The sequence below is a fragment of the Pholcus phalangioides genome, unplaced genomic scaffold (assembly GCF_987345545.1).
Source record: "Pholcus phalangioides strain wild (caught in Gottingen) unplaced genomic scaffold, Ppha-v1.0 ptg000013l_1, whole genome shotgun sequence".
NCBI classification, from domain to species: Eukaryota; Metazoa; Arthropoda; class Arachnida; order Araneae; family Pholcidae; genus Pholcus; species Pholcus phalangioides.
Window position 1 is genome coordinate 7101653 of NW_028301606.1, and position 22740 is coordinate 7124392.

Below are 22740 nucleotides of genomic sequence, written 5' to 3' on the forward strand. Positions count from 1 at the left end.
GCATTATTAGGTAGCCGTTATAGAGGATTGTAAATCTCATTTATAGGAATGTTGTTCTTATATCTTCTTATCGAAGCAGTCAAAACCGTCGGAATAAAGTTCAAAAGGGAAAAAATTGCGAATCGCATCTGGAAGATACGAATTTGATTTCAAAAGGAAAAATAAAATAAGATTTCTGCGTTCGAGGTAAACATATTTCAGTGGCTTTCCATATTTTAAACTAGGCGTCAGCTTCTTTATCATGCACAAAGCAATGTTCGGCGAGTTGAACTTGAAATGGGCTCACGGTAGCTGCCAGAATGTCACCCCGGTCTATGTGTCCCCGAACAAGATTTGTTTCCCTTGCGGAAATTTCATGAGAATCTGCAGCACCGACTCCGGGGACCACAGAAGTGTACCCCTGCCCGGAAGAGGCGTGCTGTGCACGGCGTCTGTGCCAGACAGAGGAGTTATGGCTATCGGTGAAGACTGCGATCTTCCTAAAATACACGTAGTTGAATACCCGTCCATGAAGGTCATGAAGGAAATGCGCAGCGGGTCGACCTCCAGGTTCAGAACCCTGTCCTTCAGCGGCATGGACTACCTGATCGAGGTCGCGGGTAAACCAGACAACGGCATCACGATCTGGCATTGGAGATCGGGAGAGAGACTGCTCTCGACCACTCAGCTTTGCTACTATGATGGTGACTGTTCTTATAGTTTGACTACGAACCCTTCGGCTTGGTACCAACTTTGCCTCCAGCAAAGCTTCGGCCTGACTTTCCTGGAGATTGTTCGGAGTGGTCCGGGAATCAATTTGGAACAGAAGTGCTTGATCGCAAAGGAAAATTGCGGAGGAAAGGACAGCGAATTTCTTCGAAAAGAATCGAAACCCTTCAAACTCGAGGAGACCAACGGCAGACGCGTATCCGTCAGTTGTCATTGCTGGGTCACTGGACGGAAAGTAGTAGTCGCTTGCGACGACGGAACGATAATGTGTATCGAAGGACTGTCTTTGTCTATGAAACTTCTCTATCTGTATTCCGCTGATATGGTGAAAGGTTTGGCTTACAATGCCGACGGGCTTTACGTTGGTAACGCAGATGGCCGCGTATTATTGGTCGATATTGGTGCCGGGAACAAGTGGCATCACGTCAAGACCATGAACGTCGGGCAATTAATCGATAACGTGTTCTTCTCACCCGACTTTCGAAAACTCACTATAGTATCTACTCGAGGATCTGTATTCAGCTATGACACCGATAACGCTACTCTGTTCTGCGTCGTTTCTGGAAGTAGGAGTCAGGTAGTGGCGGTGGCGGTCATTCAACCGGAGGCGGAGTACTGCGCTACTGCAAGGAAGAGCGGACTCGTCCAAATCTGGCATTTGAGCTCTGGTAGCTTCTTCAGTAAGATCCAGATTGGGGAAACGCTGCAGACCATGGGGCGCAGTCCCATCTGCCCCGTGCTGATAATGGGTCTCGCCAGCGGCTGCCTGTACTTCTTGGACGTGAGTGACGTGATGAAAGTGCGGCTACTTTGCGTCACAATGTCTTACGAAGTTCCCGTGCAACGCGTGATCTCCGGAAACATCGGGAAATACATACTGACAGCAGCTGGGAAAGAAAAAATCAAGATCTACAGTGGATTACCCTCCAGCGGATTCCAATTTCTCGGCTCCTACGAACCTTCAGGTTACGTCGTGGACCTGTCCATGTATTCGGATGGCGATGCCACCAGCGACACATATGTGGTACTTCTGATCAGGATGGGGTTTTGTTTTCGAGATGGAGTTGGCGACGTGCTACAAATATTCCGACTCCCCTCGGATTTTCTGCCGGATAATACGAAATATTGTAGGGATAGCTTCGGAAATCTATTGGTCGAGGCTCTACCATCGCAACTGAAAATGATTCAAACACCGGCGTCTTTGATTGTTTTGCATCACGTACTCGGTGCTGTTTTGTTCACCCCGATATCTTCCGAATTGTATGCCGTACCGATAATGACGGCCGATGAATCGGAAGCTGTTGATGTCGTTTCTACGTGGATGAAAGAACTCGATGGATGCTGGGGACTCTGCGATCTAGTCCTATCTCATGACCACCGCTATGTCATTTACGTCAATTGTTTTGGCAAAACGTACGCCTGCAAGAAACGTCAAAACCTCGAAGAAGTCACTATGTCTTCGAACCCCACGTCGAGGGTAGAACTTCCACATAAACTCGATGTATCAGCATTGACTTACAATGTAGTGACTGGAAACGACCATGGTGTCATCGCATGCCTAGAATTGAACGACGTCGAATCACCCAGCTTGTCTACAACGATGCCCGTTTGGGCCATCAGAGCCAAGGAACTGAGCTCATCAGAAACAATAGCTCTAAAAGAACTTCAAGAAGAGACCCCATCTGGCATAAAGATGGAAAAGATGGTTTCGGACTACGAAAGAAACAGCATCGCCTCTAGAAACGGAACCAATTCGCAGGAAGAGATCAGTAAAAAGTTCTCCGAACTTGACGTATCTGTGTCCAGTCTTATCTCCGAGACAACTATAGATATGATACATGAGACATTTGTTTCTCATATGTATCCCTTATATGAAGATATACCTGAGCTGTCTAAGAAAAACGGGGAGATTTATTCGAAGATTATACATCCTGACAGAAAATACCCGGAACCCTCTGACGACGAGATTAAAGTCATCAAAAGCGTCAAAATAGATCTGAAAGTGAGAAACTATGCGTGTATGAAATCGGATAAGAGCTTTGAAGAAGATGTCGGTCTCGCTCTGTCAAGAAAAGGCGGATCCGAATCACGGGTTGACGAAGGCTACCCGCCGTTTGAAGTGGTACTGCGAGAAAATACTGGTCTCGACGAGGACCTGGCTCGGAACTTGATACAGATTTATACGACGGGCCACTCATACGTTTCCAGATTAGAAGGAACCGACGAGAAACTTGAGCAAGTGGCTCTCACGAAAGATCTCACTTTGAAACTGAAACAAGAGTTTAACCAAACGTTCAACGCTTGCGAACTTTACATCGAAAATGAGCTCTTGACTATCCGAGGGAAAGTGCAGGTGTTGAGAAAAGTGAAGAACTTCCTGTGCTATCAGGAACCCTATCAGCAGGACATGTTGGCCGATGACATCTTGAGCTACGTGGAGAATGTCGAGGTTCTACAGAGATCAGAAGGCAACTCTAAGGGAACGGACATCCAAGAAGAGCTCGATTCGGTTCTTCAGCTGGAAAAATTGCCTCTGAAGCCAAGTTTTATGACCGAAACACAGGAGGAGAAATGGTCGGACGAGGAGCGAAAAACCGCTGAAAAGTACAACAAGAAAGTTCTAGAAATCGAGTGCAAGAACTCGAGGTACCAGTATGACTACCTGCAAGAGGTTATCAGTGAGAGCGTAGCAAAATGCGACCGGGTGCTGAAGAACTTGCATGACCTGAGAATAGTATGCGATTTTATGTTATACGAAGAAGAGATAAAGATATATCTCATACTTGTATCTATAACGCTTGACAGGGAGATGAGTATGTGGACTACTTACTGCACAAAGTACAAAGAAAGTTTGCTCATTATCCAAGATCATCTCAAGAACTCATTCACGGATTCGACAGAGATAAGAAGAAAAGCGAAGGAGTTATACGTTAAAGTGAGAGATTCAGAGCGGGACATGAATAGCAAAGTTAAGAAAGAACAGAAGAGGAAATACGGGACTCAGTACAGAGAGATGTACAGGTTGTTCCACCAGAAGCCACCGATCGCGTCTGGCGCAGCTGGGAAGAATCCCTACAAGGCGTCGAATGATCTTCTCGAGCAGGAAAAGGTGAAGAAGTCCCTGGAAAAACTGCGCGACCAGAGATATCGTCCCAAAGCAATAAGTGACGAAGAGTGGAAAGAGCTCTGCGAGTTTCGCCTGTGGAAGTGTCTTGTCGAAGCATGCGTGACAATCCAGTCCCAACACGTCCAGTCCCTTAACAACTTGCTCGTCAGGAGGAAAACCCTGGACCACAAGATTAAATCCCAGTACGAAAAAGTGCGCAAGCTTATAAAGAAGATCAATTTCGTGGCCAGAAATTGCGAGGACTGCATCACAGATGTGTTCTCCAACAAGGTTAAGAGCAGAATCTTGGAAAACGTGCTGTTAACCGATTCCAAAGTCAACGACGACGGCAACAATAGGAATCCCGAGTCCACGAAAAAAGTTTTGTGGGGAACCGTTTGGACGGGAACGTTGATGAACAAGAAGTTGCAAGACGCTTTGGATGTAGTTTACGATAAAATCCGCGATCTCACGGAGCTCAGGGCGACAGGAGAATCAACAGCCGTCTCGTACCAGGCACAGCTCAATGAACTGGCCTCGGAGTTGAAGGAGGTGGAAGAATGTTTCTTGGCCAGCCAGCCGGCCACGCAAGAAATCACGATGACCATCGTAGAAATGTGCAAGCGATGAAATTGTTATTCAATCATAACAATGTGTGACACCCTTATGTACTTAATCATAAGGGAGTGACTCTCGAGTGTGGGATCTTAGTGAAGCTGAAGTATAGCTTATGCTGCCCAATATTTTGTTTTCTAGTTCCAATGTTTATTTCAAATGCATTTCTTGCAGTTCCATACTTACGTTATTTTGTTACATGCTTCATTACGTGCTACAAATGCTCGTGAGAATGTTTCCATAACGCTGCGCGTTACAATTTACGGATTGTAATAAATGCTTAGTTTGTTTTTGTTTTCATTAAAAATCTCAACGTTTCAGTATTATTTTTTCTCGTTCCACGCTATTTTAAATCAGCGGCGTATTTACGGGGTTAGTGAGCAATAGCTTATAGCCCAGGGCGACAAATTTGAGTATTGAGTGGTCAAGAAAATTAGTAAGATAGGAGAAGGGTGGCGAAATTCTACATTGTATTCTGGACCGACAAACTCAGAGGGTTGTTAGTAGACATCAAGAGGAACAAAAATTGCAATAGAGCATGGTCACGCAAATCACGTTGAGAGGTTGAAAATCGCGAAAACGCATGCAGGTTACGACGTCACGCTGGAACGACAAAAAGTACAATAACAACTACAGAAATATTTATTTGATTAATTATTACAACAGTTGTTGGAAAAGTGGCAGCCGCTGGCGTCATTGCACAGTCTACAACGACGTAAAAACGATCCCCAGACGCGCTCGAAGATACCAGGTATGCTTTTGATGCCTGCCGTAGCGACTATAATCCGCGCCACCATATCCTCCGGTGTGTCCTCAGGCGTCACATAAACGAGTGATTTAAGGTGACCCCCATAGGAACTCACGAACGCATTCAGCGATCAATTGACACCCACTTTTCGTCCCAGAGCCTGCGTGCGTTTTTCACGATTTTCACCCTCTCAACGTGGTTTGCGACACCCGGTTCCATAGCAATTTCTGTTCTTCTTTATGCCTACTAACAACCCTCTGAGTTTGTCGGTCCATTAACAGAACACCTTGTATACAGCCCACCATGAAGTCACCTCTGCATAGAAAGCGAGAGAATAGATTAGTGCTGCTCTCTGATGAAAGTCCCAAAGTCCATATTCACCAGATTTCTAACTCGAACCTGATTGAGTGACCTAGAGCATGTGCAAGCACGTGAAATGATCAAAAGAATGGCCTAGAGCATGTGCAAGCATGCGAATGATCAAAAGAGTGACTTAGAGCAAATGCAATGATCAAAAGAGCTTTAAAAGAGCATCACAATCAAGCATGTGAATGATCAAAAGAGTGACCTAGAAAGCGAGAGAACGGGTTCTATAGTGACCAAAAGGGTCATATAGGGAGTATTCGATGTGATCAAAAGTGTGACCTAGAAAGCGAGAGATCGGGTCAATGAGCAACAAAAAAAGGCTGACATAGTGTTCAAACGTGAACTGACCAAAAGCGTGACCTAGAGAGTATGAAAGCATGTGAATGATCAAAAGAGTGACCTAGAAAGCGAGAGAACAGGTCCTATAGTGACCAAAAGAGTCATATAGGGAGTATTCGAGCTGATCAAAAGAGTGACCTAGAAAGCAAGAGATCAGGTCAATGAGCAACAAAAAAGATTGACATAGTGTGCAAACGTGCACTGACCAAAAGCGTGACCTAGTATGAAAGTATAGGAAGTATGAAAGTATATGAATGACCAAAAGAATGATCTGGAGAGTATGTGAACATGGAAGTGACCAAGAGGACGCAAGCATGTATGTGACCAAAAGAGTGACATGAAGGCGCAGGTGTATTATATGTGGGGCGTTTGTGTTTTGTGGGGCGACCAAGAGGTACTGGAACATATAATAGGTACTAGCAACGGAAACGGTTATAATGTAATTATATATATATACTCGAGAAGCGAGACGAAGAAGAGAAAGAGGCAACTTCATGAGGTGCGCGACTTGAACAAACTCATCATCACAACCCCACTGATCATTTTCTCTGCTCTCCTCCTCCTGACTATGTGCGGACACATCTCTTCCTCAATTCCTATGCGATTTTTTCTTCCTAGTCGCGATTCTTGTACCTCGTACCCCTTCGTTCTATCCTTAGAGAAGGGAGGCGAGATTCGTGCAGCCCACAGGCGGCAAAGCCGCAAATCCGCCTTTCGTTTGAATGTAACATAACACCACAATTGAGTAACATTTATATGATCACCAGGCTATATTCAACTAATATTCAAAATAACGGTCTTTTGTGCAGCGTGAACAATAACTAGACGGTTTGGAAGTGACCTTTTAGAGACTGGAAGGTTGTCACACGTGTTCGGATTGAATCTGAATGAACCTGGAAAAACAGATCAACCTAGATTCCTGTCACTTTAATGTTTCGGTCGTTCCCAAAAGGGTGGATGCATCCGGATATCTACAGCAAGACGGGTTCATAACTATCCCAGACAGGCTGTATCCAGTCGGGGGAGGGGCGCTTAAGCCACGGTCACACTCATGTCCAGCCTGGTCCAATAGTCATTCGCAAATATTTGCATTCTCCCCCCCCCCCGCAATAAAGCAGCAGGGGCATAGGCTCCCTACACATTGGTCCAGCTTGGCCCAGTGTTTCTTGGCGAATAGGGGTTTCCAGTACACTCTCCGTGTTGTTTAAATTACATAATTATTAAAAGAAATTGTTTCAAGAAATATTGAGAAGGAAAATAAATGAGGAAATGAGCGAGTGAGAGTGAACAGGTTAGCAAATGAGCAAGTGAGTATGAGAGTGAGTCACTCATACGGTCACTCACTCACTTAGTAACTCACCCACTCACTGACTTGGTAACTCACCACCTCAGTCATTCATACCGTCACTCACAACTCAATGATGCGATCACTTGATCTGTCACTCACCTACTCAATCGGTCACTTATACGTTCACTCACTCACTCCGTTCAGTCACTTACACGTTCACTCACTCACCGACGTTCTTCACTCCTCAATCTGTCACTAACCAGTGATCAGTGAGTGTCCGAGAAAGTGAATTACCGTATTAGTAATCGAGTGAGAGGTTATTAAAAACTGAGTCAGTGATTGAGGGAGTGACCGTATGAATGACAGAGTGAGTGATCGTATGAATGAGCGAGTGATTATATTGAGTGAGTGAGCAAATGTGCGAACATATGAGCGAAATGAGCGAATAGGTGAATGAGGAGAAGAATCGAGTAAGCGATTGAATGAGTCAGTGATCATATGAGTGCAGTCAATATCTTCAAGTCCCTCTCCTCACTCACCTATTCGCCCATACGTGCACTCATTTGCTCACTTACTCACTCACTCAATACAATCACTCGCTCATTCATACGATCACTCACTCTGTCATTCACTAGATCACTTATACAGTCGCTCACTTACTCACTCGGCCATTCATATGATCATTCATCGGTCATTCGTCCGATCACTCATTCTGTCAGAGGTTACTCACTCACCCACATTCACTCCATCACTCATACGACATCGACTTCGAAAACCGAGCCCAACCCCGACTTGTCACAGAAGAGTGATATCTGTCGTAAAGGCCGAGTCGGAATATTTTATTATTATTTCTCTCTAAATATTACATTGATATACATTAAATAAAAATTGCATAAAGCATGTCATAAAAAATTGCACATTATATTATATACAATGGTCACTTATACGGTCACTCACTGAATATTTCTCTAGCTTATTCACCAACTGATTCGGTCGATCACTCACTGGTGACGAACTGTTGTCGATGAATTTTTCTACCAGTGAATTGCGTGGTGGTGAATTTTCCGTAAGTATTTAGTGATTTACGGATAAATTCATCACCAACAATCTGAGAAATAATGTCTTTTAACGACAGGGCCTGAGAAATACCAAAAAGGCTAGCGGTGTAGTACAGCGTGTCTCAACCTTTCTGAACCCAAGGACCAGTAAAATGTCTGAGTGTTCGAGTAGCGTAGTGGTAAGATGCTCGTCTTCCACTATGACGGTTACCGTCAAGGTCCACGGATTCAAATACGGCCATAAAACATAAAAAACAAGTTCATTACCTGCTGAGTCTAGGGTGACCACCGATAGATGGCGTCTTCATTTCCCACCTAACTCCACCGGTAGAAAATTGCCATATGGCGTTATATCTCCAGAGTTGGTGTGCGGTAAAATGCCTGAAACAATTCGACGAACAACTTGTGTCCCGTATTACGGGGCATTCCTGTATTTTTAGTTGCTCCTAATTGTTTTATACATTTTTCCCGTTTTTTCGACGATGCTTACTTGAATTCGTAATGTCTACTAAAATCGTGAATAAGCGGCGTTTTCATAATTTATTATAATAATCATAGCTGTAAATACAAATATTCATCAGTTTCAACGTTTATTTTTCAATTTTTTAGTGATTTTAATTACAATAAAGGATTTTTGTCGACTTACGGCAACGTTCTTGATGGCAATTGTCGACGTCCCGTATTTTACAGTATATTTAAGATCCCAGTTCCCCTTATTTTTCCTTAATGAAATATGGTCATCTTATAGTGATTTGAATTTTCGTGAAATAAATGACTGTATGATGTCCACATCTCATTTTGCTTTTTTCGTCTAATAAATTTTTGCTTACTGCGGTTTGTAAGAGCCCTCTATTGCCCCCACCCTTTACCCCATTTTTGCGGTAATTAGCCAAATTGTCGTAAATTGCATCTTAGGATCGTACTTAGAATCGTAATTTCCAGTATTTTCCCTTTATGATGTGTGTTGAACCTAAGTATGAAGGCACAATTTTTTTTATTTGAACCCAATATGGATATTATTAATACAAATTACAACAAATAAATAATTTTTCATTCATTTAGAATCGAATTATCGTCCGCCTGCGGACCACAGGTCGAGAAATGCTGGTGTAGTGCATTGCAATTATGGGAAAGTCTTTTTTTTTTTTTGGATGTGCGTCTTTTTGAGTGAAGACGATGTTAAAACATAAAAAAGAGGTAGAAAATAAAGCATCTTGGCTTTAGTAAACATTCTCCGCGTTTATCTCGTCGACTACTTGATAAACGAGCAATGGAGGAAACCAAAACGGTAGTGACTTCTGGCTGGTAAAGGAATGAAAAATACCACCAATTTCTTGCACCATATCTGCATAAATACAATTAAGTTCTCAGAAACGTACAAAGACCGTTGTACAAATGTCTTATAGAAAAGGGGGGGGGGGATTCGAGGGTGAGAGAATGACGGTAGACACATCGCAGATGTCATTTCTTCTTCGATGCTGCGGCAGACCTTTGACAATAACTTACGCTACCACCACCCTCCATCACTTTCGGGAACCGTTAACCTTTGCCAAGATGGCAGATACCCCTCCAGAACACGAAAACTAAAAAGTAAACCCCATCAAATTGGCAATGATCCCACAGTTCTTTTAGAAATGTAGTGGAAGAACGAAAGGGTCACGGCAGGATGAAGAGAAGAGTGTGCGAGGGATTTCTTCAGCTGAGTTGCAAGGACATTGCATCGGATGACACCTCGTGGCTTTTTTTGCTGCGTCAAAGGAAAACGAACTTGAAGAACAACGAGTCAGAGAACACGCACTTGAACGAGGCGGAAGGTACTGTACCCACCATTTTCCATACTTCGCAAGAGACCAGTGGAGGATATCCACCTACTACTTACTCTCTCTCATACCATTGACTACAATCTCATGTCTTTTCTGCGAACTCTCGCGCCGTTTCCGTCAGTGATTCAGAAAGTGTGAAACAAATTGATGGCGGACTTTTATATCATCATGTAAAAACGGTAAGGAATCTTCCTCTCGTGTGTATATTTAATTAATATATTTAACTGATCGGCCGGTCGCAACTTCCATTCCATCTTCTTGTACGTTGCCATTCAGTGCGATGGTAGAGTTCTGGCGTTGCATGTTGTGATACAGAATATTCAATTTTCTACCAGAAAGGTATCGATAAGTTTCTTGTCAACATCATGGAATATAAAAGTCAAGGTTTTTGCATTGTCTTGAAGGCAATAATCGTGGAGGTCATAATCTTATATTTGTATACATGTTACGGTAAATGTGATTAATCGGTTATTGTACATAATAACAAGTTATTATGCCTACTTACCAATCGTCTTGGTGAGTTTGATAAATTTATCACTTTTACCGGCGAATATGTATAATACCCACGCGTCGTTGGCAAATTTGATATGAACTGAAAATGAAAACATTATCACTTTTACCGGCGGTTATACATAATAACCAAGCATCGTTGGTAAATTTGATATAAAAATATTAAAAAAAATTCTAATAAGTCTAGTGTGTGTGACGAATATAATCGGACCCCAATATAATGATAACAAATTTTACTATCGTACCCCCCGATGTAATGATACAATACTTGCATGAATTATCATTGTATAGTATGTAATGACGATTTATCATGTTTACAGACGACGCGACGCTTGGGTATTATGCATAACCACCGGTAAAAGTGATAATTTTTTTAGTGCTTATTAAACTTACCAACGACGCCAGGTATTAATGATTATATATTCATGTAAAACATATTTCTATTCAATGCTCATTAAACCACGTGTTTAATGGAAGTTTGGGCTAAAACTTACTATGCTCACCATTCGGGCTACAAAACCATCTTGTCACGTGGCATATTAATACGAAACAGAACTTGTGAAAACACTTGATCGTGAAGAACGTCTTGATTTCAAGAGAAGACGTAGAGAAAATTAGTAGAGACCGATTTCAAAATGTTAGATTGAACTATTGTGCTTCAAAAAAGTTGTCCCCCGCAGCAGAAAGGAGTCAAAGTTAATGGCCATGATATAGCCTAGGAAGTTTTTGGACATTAGTTTTGGCCATGATAGCCTAGAAAGTTTTTAGCCATTAATTTTGGCCATGACATATCCTAGGAAGTCTGAGCTCCTGAGTGGTTCAGTGATAAGATGCTCGTCTACCACCACGAAGGCTAACGTATTTACGCGGTTTCGACCCTGGGGAAGGACATAGATAACAAGTTCTTTCCCTACCGAACCTGAAGCGAACAGCGATCAGATGGTGCCTTCAGTTCCTACCCAACTCGATCGGTAGTAAAGTGTTGAATGGCGATATGACTAGAGTTGGTGCATAGTAAAGTAGTTTGTAGGAAGTCTTTGGTTCCATCGCTTTTCGACCAAAGTGGTCCACGAGTCAGCTAATTGGAATAAAACTGGGGAAAATGGAATTCCGGACACTCTCCAGGATAGTTCGTGTGCAGTCATATTAGTAGAAACAGTATCTATGACTATCTATCCCAGGCTTACAACCTTTGAGTACGTGGGCCGGAAATGCGTATTGCTACCAGAAACTGGCATACCTATAGTGGCGCGTACTTTTAAAAAAACAGGTACTTTTTAAAAAAACACCGGAACGGATGGAACCCTCTGAAGAGCCTGTTTCCCATAAGTTCGGGGTCCTTATATGTAGTATTCTTTGAAGCAGAGGCGTGTGTGTGTGGGGTAGGGACGTATCTACAAAAAAAATCAGCAACCAATTTCGGTACCCTGGGCACGTGCTCTGTTTGTCCATGTTAGAAACAGGCCCTTGCCGCAGAGTGTGCACCCTTTATCTGTCCCAAGTGCTTGAATGACAGTACTTCTATAAATCTCTGAATTTCGTGTCTTTCCACATTTGGTACCCTGTAGGATCAGTGTCCCAACTGAAATGGAATTTAGGAATTAACCCACCATCAGAATCTAACGGGTGAACTGAAAAAAAAGGATATCTATGCATAGACTTTCCAAGACAGACCGTGTGTGAGAGAGAGAAATATAGTAATAACAAGGGTGAGAGTAAAAGAGACTCTAGAGACGTTCGTGTCTCGTATTTTTAGGGCCGAGTCCCAATTTAGCATCCCTGAGGATACCGGCACATCCCACACTTGCAAGAAGGGGAACGGGATGGATGATCTCTCTTCTTCTTCTTCTCACATCAGTGTGTGCCGTTCTTGCTTTTCATACCTCAAATAAGGGGAAGTATCAGGGTTTTATATTCCACGCTACAGCAGTGAACGCGTGCTTCACATAAGTGATGGACGAGAATTCGCGTTTTTGATGCATCGGCGGTTGTTCTGATGGACAAAGTGAGTACGTATATGTTTTAATTGTATATTGCTTGTCAAGGTAATCTTATATTAGCTTCTAATAGATAATCCAATGGAAAAATCCGCAATACTATTAGTAACCAACGTGAACTCTGTTTCTTTTTTTAATTACGCGAACTTGTTGTTACTCTAAGCACAGAATTTTGACATATGTGAAGAATGACGAAACAAAATTTTACCGTATACAAAATACAAATACTGTAGTAAATGTCTTGTGTGCGGCGAGAATTCTGCATGTGCTGTGCGGAAGAATTTTCGATCGTGAGGAAATATTGTTTGCGACCATCCGATTATGACAAAAATAGTCAATTAGTCTTTCTGAGATTAAAAAAACTTCCTTAATTTCTCACCAGGAACACTGTTACAAATTAGAACTTGTAGTAGCACGTATCCACTTTACTATTCTAGTAACCAGTCCGAACGGTAACGATTTTTTTATCGATTTGTGCAGAAGTTATAAGCAGTATTTTGAGAAATATCCCTTGTTCTTTCTTCACCAAAATACTTATTCTTTCTGCTCCCGGGCATCCAAAATGATTCTAAAAGGCAAAAAATGATTATAAGAGGCTGCAATACCAACACATATTACTTTAAAATGCTCATAACTTGTGAACTAATGCAAGTAAAACCATGAAGCTGGATTATCCACGCACTACACGATTAGACGCACTATTTTAATTTTATAATCAATAATAGAATTTTCATTTTTTTCGAACACTCTTTATGAAACTCTCCGGATAATCGTTTTACCTAAAACCATAAAACATATAGCGATAAGTACATTAAATATATTCAAATATATGTTATTCAGCGAGGGTAAAAACTATTCCATAGCATCAAGTAAATTTGCTGGATATATGTCACTCAGAAACACACTTTTAATGGCCAAAAATATCTGCGTAGTCAAAATATAACGATAAACCGGTAGACGAGTCTAAGAGTAAATCTTTTCGTTTCTATAATTTTTTTCACTGTTTCCTGGAAATTTAGATGCAGTTTTTGAGTCTTATTGCTCTCAAACTTTACATTCGAAATTTTTTCCTATCCTGCTTTGTTTCCAAGTTGACATCGAAAATTTCATTACTTTCTCACCAGGGGACGCTGCAACAAATTTCACCTTACAGCGCACCCACTTTACTATTCTTATAGCCAGTACGATGACTGTAATGATTTTTTTGCCGAAGTTATAGAGAGTTTAAATATCCCACGTTCTTTCTTCTCCAAAATACTTATCCTTTTTGCTCCCAGGCATCCCAAAATGATTCTAAGAGGCAGAAAATGATTATAAGATGCTGCTAAGTCAACTCTTATTAGTTTAAAATGCTCAAATACTCGTGAACCAATGCAGATAGAGCAATGAAACAAAGTCTTGGGTATACTAAATTGACTACGCGCAACAAAATCAGACGTACTACAGCACCCTCTGGTGGCGAATTGTGGTACTTTTTCAGCATATCTAAAAAATTATGGCAACTAGGAAGAAATTTTAAATTACAAAAGTTGTAGATAATTTATTTTTACATATAAAATATTATGCACTTTTCTTGCATTACTGATTTCTTCTCTAAAAAAAATCATTTTTCTATTAGTTAATAGGAAATAGCTGATTATTATTATGAGTACGAGACTCAAAAGAGATGAAAAACAAACCCCTATTCTGAGTAGCTGGCTATGAATATATATATATCTGCGTATTTTTTTTCTTTTTTTTTCCTACCGTCTTGGGAACATATGGAGCTTTCGATCAGTTAATTTCTTCATAATCCTTAATGATACAGGCCATAATCCTTATAATAAATTGATTTAAGTAAAATTCACAGAGAACACCATTTTTTTTCTATTTGTATAGACTTATAAGATGTTCCTGGAGTTTGCTATTTTCGTGAACGTTTTCCTTTCATGCTACATCCTCATCAAAACCGGAATGGATCAATGAAATTAGTTTTAAATCCAAAAATTTATTTAAATCCGGCAAAGTGGCAATCATCTCTGATCGATGTTCAAGCCGGATTGCGACATTTTCATAATGATTTCATGTAATCCTACTTATTTCCCTTATGAAGGCGGTACACTCAAATTATCTATGCCACAAAGATGTTAAATACACTACACTTAAGGATATCATTTATAATTTAAATCACCATATTAACCTGACACGTATTTATACAGTAATTGGGGTTTTTTTTTTTGTTCTGAAATTTGTCTAAAATTACTTCCGACCGAACCACTTAGGAAGAATATCATTGGCCTCGTTGAACCCATTGTTTCACTCCAATGAGTAATTGTAAGTTTATTTTGGTGTGTCTTTCTCTTCCATCATAGAGTAATTGATTATATTTCAGACGTTTAGATAATCAAGGTCCTGTTCACTTGATAAATTGTTGTTTTTCCTTCTTCTTTTGTGCTGTAAATAGCTAATATTCAATCTTTCATGAAGTAAAACACTGAACATCAATTGTGATAGCCTTCAACACCTTATCTGCCATAAGGTCACGGTACTTTCCAGTGTACAAAGAGCCGCAATTAGAAATAAAATATACTTTGCCATCCGAGGCAAGCATCCATTTCGACTCCTCCTTTTAATTTTGAACGAAAACAAAGAGTGAATTTGGCACATCCCTAGTTCAGCGTCCAGTGCATTTACTACCCTGAGTGTGTCCGCTCTTATCTCTAATAGCTAATTCCTTAACTGTTATCCTTGGGGGGTGGGGGGGGGGACTTCCAATTACAAAAAAAGTGTTTCAAATTTTATCGAAAATAATCCCAGGAGTTCTTTAAAAAAAAAAAAATTCATGGAGTTGCGAAATTTTATTCTTTTATGTAGTCATTGGTCCTAGAAGAAGTCATGTGTAGTAAAACATTCTTTATGTACCGGCATGTTAAACAAAATTCATAAAAAAAAAATTACAGCATTATGCAATGTTGAATTTTATGAATTTTAGGCAAATTCCTTGTCAGAAAACGAATCTATCTAGCCGGCGCTCTTCTTTTTTCTGAAGCTTCTTATACGGTGCTTGCAACAACAACAAGGGTTGAAGACCCTTGCTGTAATTAATGAAACTAAATTCAGTCGCTGTACTTTATGAATCTTCTGATAAAATTTTAATCAGAACTACTTTCCAAAAAATTTCGAAGATCAATTTAGTAGTTGATTACTACACCTCTTATAATACAAAGTTGTTTCAAAAAGAATCACCCGATTTGAAATACGTATATTACGAAAAATATTGAACACATGCCTAGACATTTAAGATTAATTTTATATTACATGGCTAATCAAAGTTTTTTTTACAAACCAAATTAAAGGTGCTTAATATGTCCATCTTGGGATACACGGCATACGTCTTTACGATTTACGATAGTCAAATTCATCCCAAACTTTTGCGAGCATGTTTGCATCCACTGCGAGTGGATTTCTCTGGACTACGTGTGAAACTGTCAGAAGCGCTCCACATTTTCGTTTGACATGCGGGAACGGCCAGGGGATTTCCCTTTACCCAGTCGACCCATGTCTCGGAATTGTTATGCCATCGCCTAATGCTCTGAGTGGTAGGAGGTTCAACACCAGGGTATTGTCGATGAAAGGCACGATGAACAGTTGTTACGGACTAGCACTTCGCGAAGCTTAGAACACAAACGATTTCTGTTGTGAAGTTGCCATCTTGACAAACACTGAAGTGGCGGCCGAAGGAAGAGCTTTAGCGCTACCTATCGGCAACTGCGTGAAACTCGAGATTTCCCTCTTTCTACCTATACATTATTCGAACAGATTAAAAGGTGAATAGTTATGATATTTTTAAATCGGATGATTCTTTTTGAAACACCCTTTAATATGTGTTGTATCTAACTTTTTTTTATATTATATCTAATTATTTTTTTATATTGCACAAACTAAACATAACTTCTACAAATTATAACTTTAACTATGAATAAGAATTTTTAAGTTTTGAGTTTAATTACTGCAACCGTTCAATTTGATTTAAAAAAAAAAAATTTTTAATTCACTTAAGCGCATGTCAATTGCATTTGTTTACTTACACGGCGCTTTGCGAAGAGTGTTTGAAAGGAATACATATGTTTTGTTCGAAAAATATATAATAAGTAACTTTTCGTCCAAAGTATAATATCCAAAAATGTATCAGCCAAAAAAAAGAGAGATTGTGAGCTGCGAATCAATCACTCTTTTAAAATGATAGAAAAATATGAAAATTGGAATTTTTTTATATTGCCCTAAATCTAAAAACTGATAATTGGTTATTTTTACGCTCTTAATTGAACTGAAGAAGATTTGGACTTCAAGATATAGATATAAGAAAAAAATTCGTTGAGATAATTGGTGATCGAAATCGGTTATTTTTGTAATTTTCCACGATTTTTTTTCAGCAAAACTTTAAAATTTTCGAGTTTTTTTTTTCTACATAAAAATTAGTCAAGAATTTCAGATATACTATATGCTTTTGTACCTAAAACATGTAGTACATTAACTATCTTAAAATAAATGTTCTTCAACACGCATAAAAACTATTTCACAGCATGAAAATAAATTTACTCAATATTAGTCACTCAGAAACACAGTTTTTATTGGTCGAAAAATAAAAATTTGATAGCCGAATAGAGTAAAAAAATAACGGTTAACCGGTAGACGAGTCTCAGAGTGAATCTTTTCGTTTATATAATTTTTTTCACTGTTTCCTGGAAACTTAGATGTAATTTTTGATCTTTCCGTGCTCAATACAAAATGCTCTCAAACTTTATATAATTGGAATTTATTTCCTATCGTGCATTGTTTCCAAATTGAGATTGAAACTTCCTTAATTCTTCATCAGGGGGCGCTGTTACAAATTACATCTGGTGTGTGTGTAGCACCTACCGACTTTACTATTTTTGTAGCTAGTCCGATGACCACAATGATTTTTTTGTGGAAGTTATAGAAATCGGTTCAAAATATTCCATGTTCTTTCTTCTCCAAAATACTTATCTTTTTACACCCGGGCATCCCAAAATGATTATAAGAGGCTGCGAAGTGAACACTTGTTGGTTTAAAATGCTCATAACTCGTGAACCAATGCAGATAAAGCCATGGGACGAAGTCTTGCGTATAATAAAATGACTACGCACTACAGCACCCTCTGGTGGCGAGTTGTGGTACTTTTTCAGAGAGATAAAATATATCGACAATCATTCGATTGATTGATGATTACTAGATTCTTATGGGATGGACGACTACACGCCATCACTTTATAATCATGTTTATAATTTTGATTGCCCATTGGCGGTGGTTGCTTAGATTTTATTTATCTCTTATATGATTTCAGATTGGTGGTCGTTTTTATTTTATTTATTTATTTATTTTTTATATATATATTTTTTTTGTTGTCTTAGTCTGGGCGATAATGCTTTGTTGATTATAAAAAAACTTTCACGATACACCCATCCTTCGGGAACGTTTCGATATCTCTCTGAGATGGAAAGTAGGGTGTGTCCGATCTCTAAAGGTTAAAGGTACTTTTTTTCAGAGCATCTTAAAAATTAAGGCAACTAGGAAGAAATTTTGAATTGCAAAATTGTAGATAATTTATTTTTACATTAAAATATTATTCATTTTCCCTTTATTATTGGGTTCTTCTTTAAAAAAAAATTATTTTTCTATTAGTTAATAGAAAATAGCTGATTACTGATCTGTGATACTAATTAGGAAAGCGTTTGATATCCATAATACGAAGACGAATGACTAATCCAGTAGTTTATGAACTGATATTTTTCATGAGCTCTATACAAATTAATTACTTTATCATTTCTCAGAGCAAACAACTATCTCATTCGCGTCTAGTGTTATCATTAACCCCCTCCAATTTAAAAAAAAAATCATTTATGATTCCCATTAGAGACGTATAATGAGCCATCATAAAGTTTCAACAAAAGGATATACTAGTAAAAAAAGAGATTTATGTTGAGATTTCACCTAACGTATGCTAACAAAACTCATATTCTAAAATGAATGGATAGTTGCGATAGTACATGTCATCTCTCGTATTATCAACGAGGAGAATTCATATTTTTCCTCTAGTTCTAATCTTCGAAATCCCAATATTTCATTGATAAAAGTGAAAACTAATGTAAAAATCATGTTCGGGTATATCTTATCATCCTGTTTACTATGCTCAGATAATACGATTTTTTCGTCGAGACAGTCGGAAAAGAAAAACAAAAAGTTAGGGTAAGCTGGGATTCAAACACGGCCACAACTTTTTATCATGAATACGTTAATTACTAAAGCATTAGCACTCGGTAAAAATGAGCGATTTCGAAATATTTTGGAATTCCCCGCGTCCTCCCAAAGTCGCTTTATCCTCTCAAATGCGATGTTACAAAAACAATTTATTAGTCATATCTCCGTTATTTTGAGGAAAAATAAAAGATTTCACAACTTTTGGACAATAATTCTTTTTTCAAATGCTCCTTATTGGTTTTTATTTCACTACATTCTTATAGGAATTGCTAACAAAGAAAGGGTCCCAAAGTGACGTTTTCGAAAAGTTTTGAAAAAATGATCACTGATTCTACTCATTTAAATATGCACAGAAATATAAAAAGAAATCCTGCGGAATTATTGTGGGTCACTCAAAAAAATTTATATATCAGTATTTTGAACGCCAGTAGAGAGACCAAAGATGAATTTAATATCTTGCATCCCTAGAGTGACGTCATTTAAACAATACAAGATCAGGTCAACACCGTCTATAGCAGAAGGCCTCCGCGCGAAGCTCGTGACGTCACTTTTCTTTCTTTCTTTCAAACCAAGCACAGCTCAGGTCTATCGCCATCTATGGGCAATTTACTACCTAGTGAGTTGTGCCGGAAGTGTAAGAATTTGTGCCCCTGAGTGCGTATCTAGTGTTGTGTCTGAATTTTCAGCGCTGCCATCTATATTTCAGCGGCTGGTGACGTCACTGAAGAAAGTCATCTCACCTATAGCTATTGGATATACAACGTAAAAGAGTAAAGATGCTGCATGTGCGTCGGCCTGATATATCCAATGGCTATAGGTGAAATGGCCTTCTTCAGTGGCCTCACGAGCTTCGCGTGGAGGCTTTCTGCTATAGATAGTATTGATCAGGTACAGCACAGAAAAAGAAGGAAAATGAGAGAGAGAGAGAGAGATGGGGAGAGAAGAAAAAGTAGAGGTAGAGTGTGTAAATAGAGTGAAAAGAAATTTTTTATAGATAATCTCCAAGAAGCTTGAGAGATAACTGTTTTCATTTTAATAATTTTTTGCGGCTTTAACAATTGCATTCCGCCGCTAAAATTATATTTTTGTGTATTTTTTGGTGAGATTCATTCATTTAAATTTTTTTCATAATTTTTTGAGGACGACACCTTGGGACCCTTTCCTTGTAAGACGAATCCAACAACACCACACATAAGGTTTTAACAAGGCCGGAGCTATAAGCTATACCAATTTTCGATGTGTGACCAGACAGTTCTCGCATTTCATGTTTGTGAGTGACACTATCGTGTTACCCGATGTGTGATTTCCTACTGAAATCAAACTCATGTCACTAGAAACTTTGACACTTTGTCTTTACAACGAGAATTTGAGCACTGTATAGTCCAGAGGTTATTCGGATTTAGTCTAACTTATTTTCGTGACGCAAAAAAATCGTGCCAATTTATAAGACGTATTCACGACCAAAACACGAGGTAACATCTGTCTTTAAGCCTTTCACACCATAACAAACCATTTAACAAACCATTTACAAAAATTTGGTTTATCTAACCCCTATACGATCAGGGACGTAACACTGCGTCCAAACGCCAGTGGAATAAATTCAATCAAGCTGACTCTTTTCTTCAACCTCTTTTTTTCCCATATCGCGAAGGTTTATTGTAACCCTACGAAAAAAGTTGTGTGTGTTTCCCCCTCTCTGTTCTCCCACCACCACAGCGATATCTCAACGAGGTAACGATCAACTGATGAGGATGGAAGCGGTGTGTGTGCGTGCGTGTGTGTGTGTGTGTGTGTCAGAACTAATCCTTCTATTATGTACTGGACATAGAAATGAGAAAGAGAACACAAAGAAGTAAAGAAAAAAACTACAAAACAAGTTTGTATATGAAGGCGAGAAAAGCAAGGCACTGTACTAATACTCTCTTATCCAATATATCTCTGTACTTGTACCTCTCCACCCTTATTTCTTTTCTTTCTTTCCCTTTCTTCTTTTTTAACGTGGGACAAGGCTTTTCTATTTATCGCCTATACGTCTAATACATATCATTCAAATTTATTGCAAACATCTTGTACTCGAGAGGTTAAGGCTTAAAACTAAAGCCGAGGATGAACTCTGAAATTACGCATAACGCTGACTCTTGGTATCCGTACGCCGTTGACGTTCTTTTCCATATGTATCCTGGATCCAATCCAAGCGAATGGCCACCACATGCATGCAAACTGAACGTAAATAAAAACATGTATATACAGTGAAAAAATAGAATCGGCAAAAGTGTGTAGTTGAGTTAGCCGATTCGTGGTATCGCATACGTTTTCTTCTGCCTTACAGCTAGTTTTAGCTGGAGTTACCATCCTCTGCTGAGTTCTCGTGCGTATGTTCTTGTTCGTGTGGGTGTGTTTCCCACTGCTGCCGCTACCACTACTTTTTTTATTTCCCATGTTCTTTTACGAACCACTTGCTTTCCAAAAAACTTCTTGGCGAGGTCTTTATCCAAGACCGTGAAGAAGCTCTTCCCCACTCTTCCTTATAACTTTAAGATGTAGGGAGGGGAGGACGAGACAAAAAAAGGACCAGATTTCGTAGTCCCTTGAAAAAAAAAGGTCCTAAAAATAGAATCGCCAGAGCCCACGCTCTCATGAGGAAAGACTTGGTTCTTCCATTTCTACCAGCGACTCCCCCAACATAAAACCGAACCATCGACCTTCCTCTTCTTTTCGTTTTGCTGTTACAGATTAATTTCTGGCAGCTCGTTCCAGATTTTCTTTTTTTTGCACATTGTGTCGTGAATTGCGGGAATGAAATAAGATTTTCTTTCTTGATTTTTTTATTAAGAAAGAGACTGGAGGGAAACGAGAGAAAGAAACACTTAAAATGCGTTGTCACTAACGGGGGAAATTGATGTACGCATTTGACAAATTTGCTTAATCTGTTTAAGCAATTATAAGCAATTATTTTTTCTTACACATCTTGATATCGCTGTACTACAGTGTGTATCCCATATAAATTCGTAAATGGTTTGAATAATTCATAAAAATTCAAGGAATCGGTGTATTTGAATGCGGTTTGGGAAAAGTTATTTTCATACGAAAGGGGACTTTTCTTTTCTTTTTTTTTTGGTACAGGGGAAAAAAAATAATGAATTAGGGAAATTTGTTTGTCGACAGAGAGCGCTGCACGAAAGCAAATCACATACCTTGAACCTTTCATCTATATCTTCTGTATTCAAAACGTTCACAAAGCTTCAGTTCACGATTTAAGGTAAAACTAACGACTAAGGTAAAACTGTCATGATCGCAATTTCTTTTTTTAAGCATTCAATCCAAAATCCCATTTCAAATATTAATTAGAAGTTAACATGCTCTTACATTCTCTCCCACACTGAGAATCGCGGTACATTCATTTCATTTACATTAGATATAACTTGATCCATCAATAACATTGACGCCAATATATGAAAGCCTAACCATGACTTAAAAGTGGTCACGCCATATCATCGTTGTTTTTCAAAATATGTCTGGAATTAGAAGATATATATTGAAAAACAAGGATGTTATATGGCGTGACGACTTTTATGTCATGGTTAGGCTTTCATATATTGGCGTCAATGTTATTGATGGATCCCAGCAAGTTATATCTAACATAAATGAAATGAAGATTTAGACAAGATAACAAAGAAATTCGTGACAATTCATATTTCTAAACCAGCGGAAAATTCGTTATAAGCCTAGCTAATAAGCGGCTATAAGCGGCTAGGCTTGCCGCTTATTAGCTAGGCTGTGGTGGTCGAGTGGTTATAGTGACGGACTCGCGATGCGAGGATCCGGGTTCGAACCCCACAGTGGTGGTCGGCTGAAGTTGGTTTTCTGTGGTTCCCAACTTCAAGGCGCAAATGCGAGCCGATCTCCCCGTTAAAAAGTCTCGCA

The 22740-nt window shown here is 39.3% G+C and overlaps 2 protein-coding genes across 6 annotated transcripts in view; both read left to right on the forward strand.

Annotated features, from left to right (window-relative positions):
- The first annotated feature begins 241 nt into the window (after nucleotides 1-241).
- Nucleotides 242-4444, forward strand: LOC149078514 (cilia- and flagella-associated protein 43-like). The gene has a single exon (XM_089241018.1). The coding sequence runs from the start codon at nucleotides 242-244 to the stop codon at nucleotides 4442-4444; it is 4203 nt and encodes a 1400-aa protein (XP_089097144.1).
- A 5454-nt stretch (nucleotides 4445-9898) lies between these two features.
- The window catches only part of tn (tripartite motif containing protein thin), a 38369-nt gene continuing 25527 nt past the window's right edge, over nucleotides 9899-22740 (forward strand). For 2 of the 5 annotated variants that reach the window (XM_089240628.1, XM_089240629.1), the window contains exon 1: nucleotides 9899-10230. The gene's annotated coding sequence lies outside the window, so the exon portion shown is untranslated. Of the gene's footprint in view, nucleotides 10231-12396; nucleotides 12571-22740 lie in introns of those variants that run through there. The other 3 variants (XM_089240625.1, XM_089240627.1, XM_089240626.1) reach the window with 3 other exon arrangements.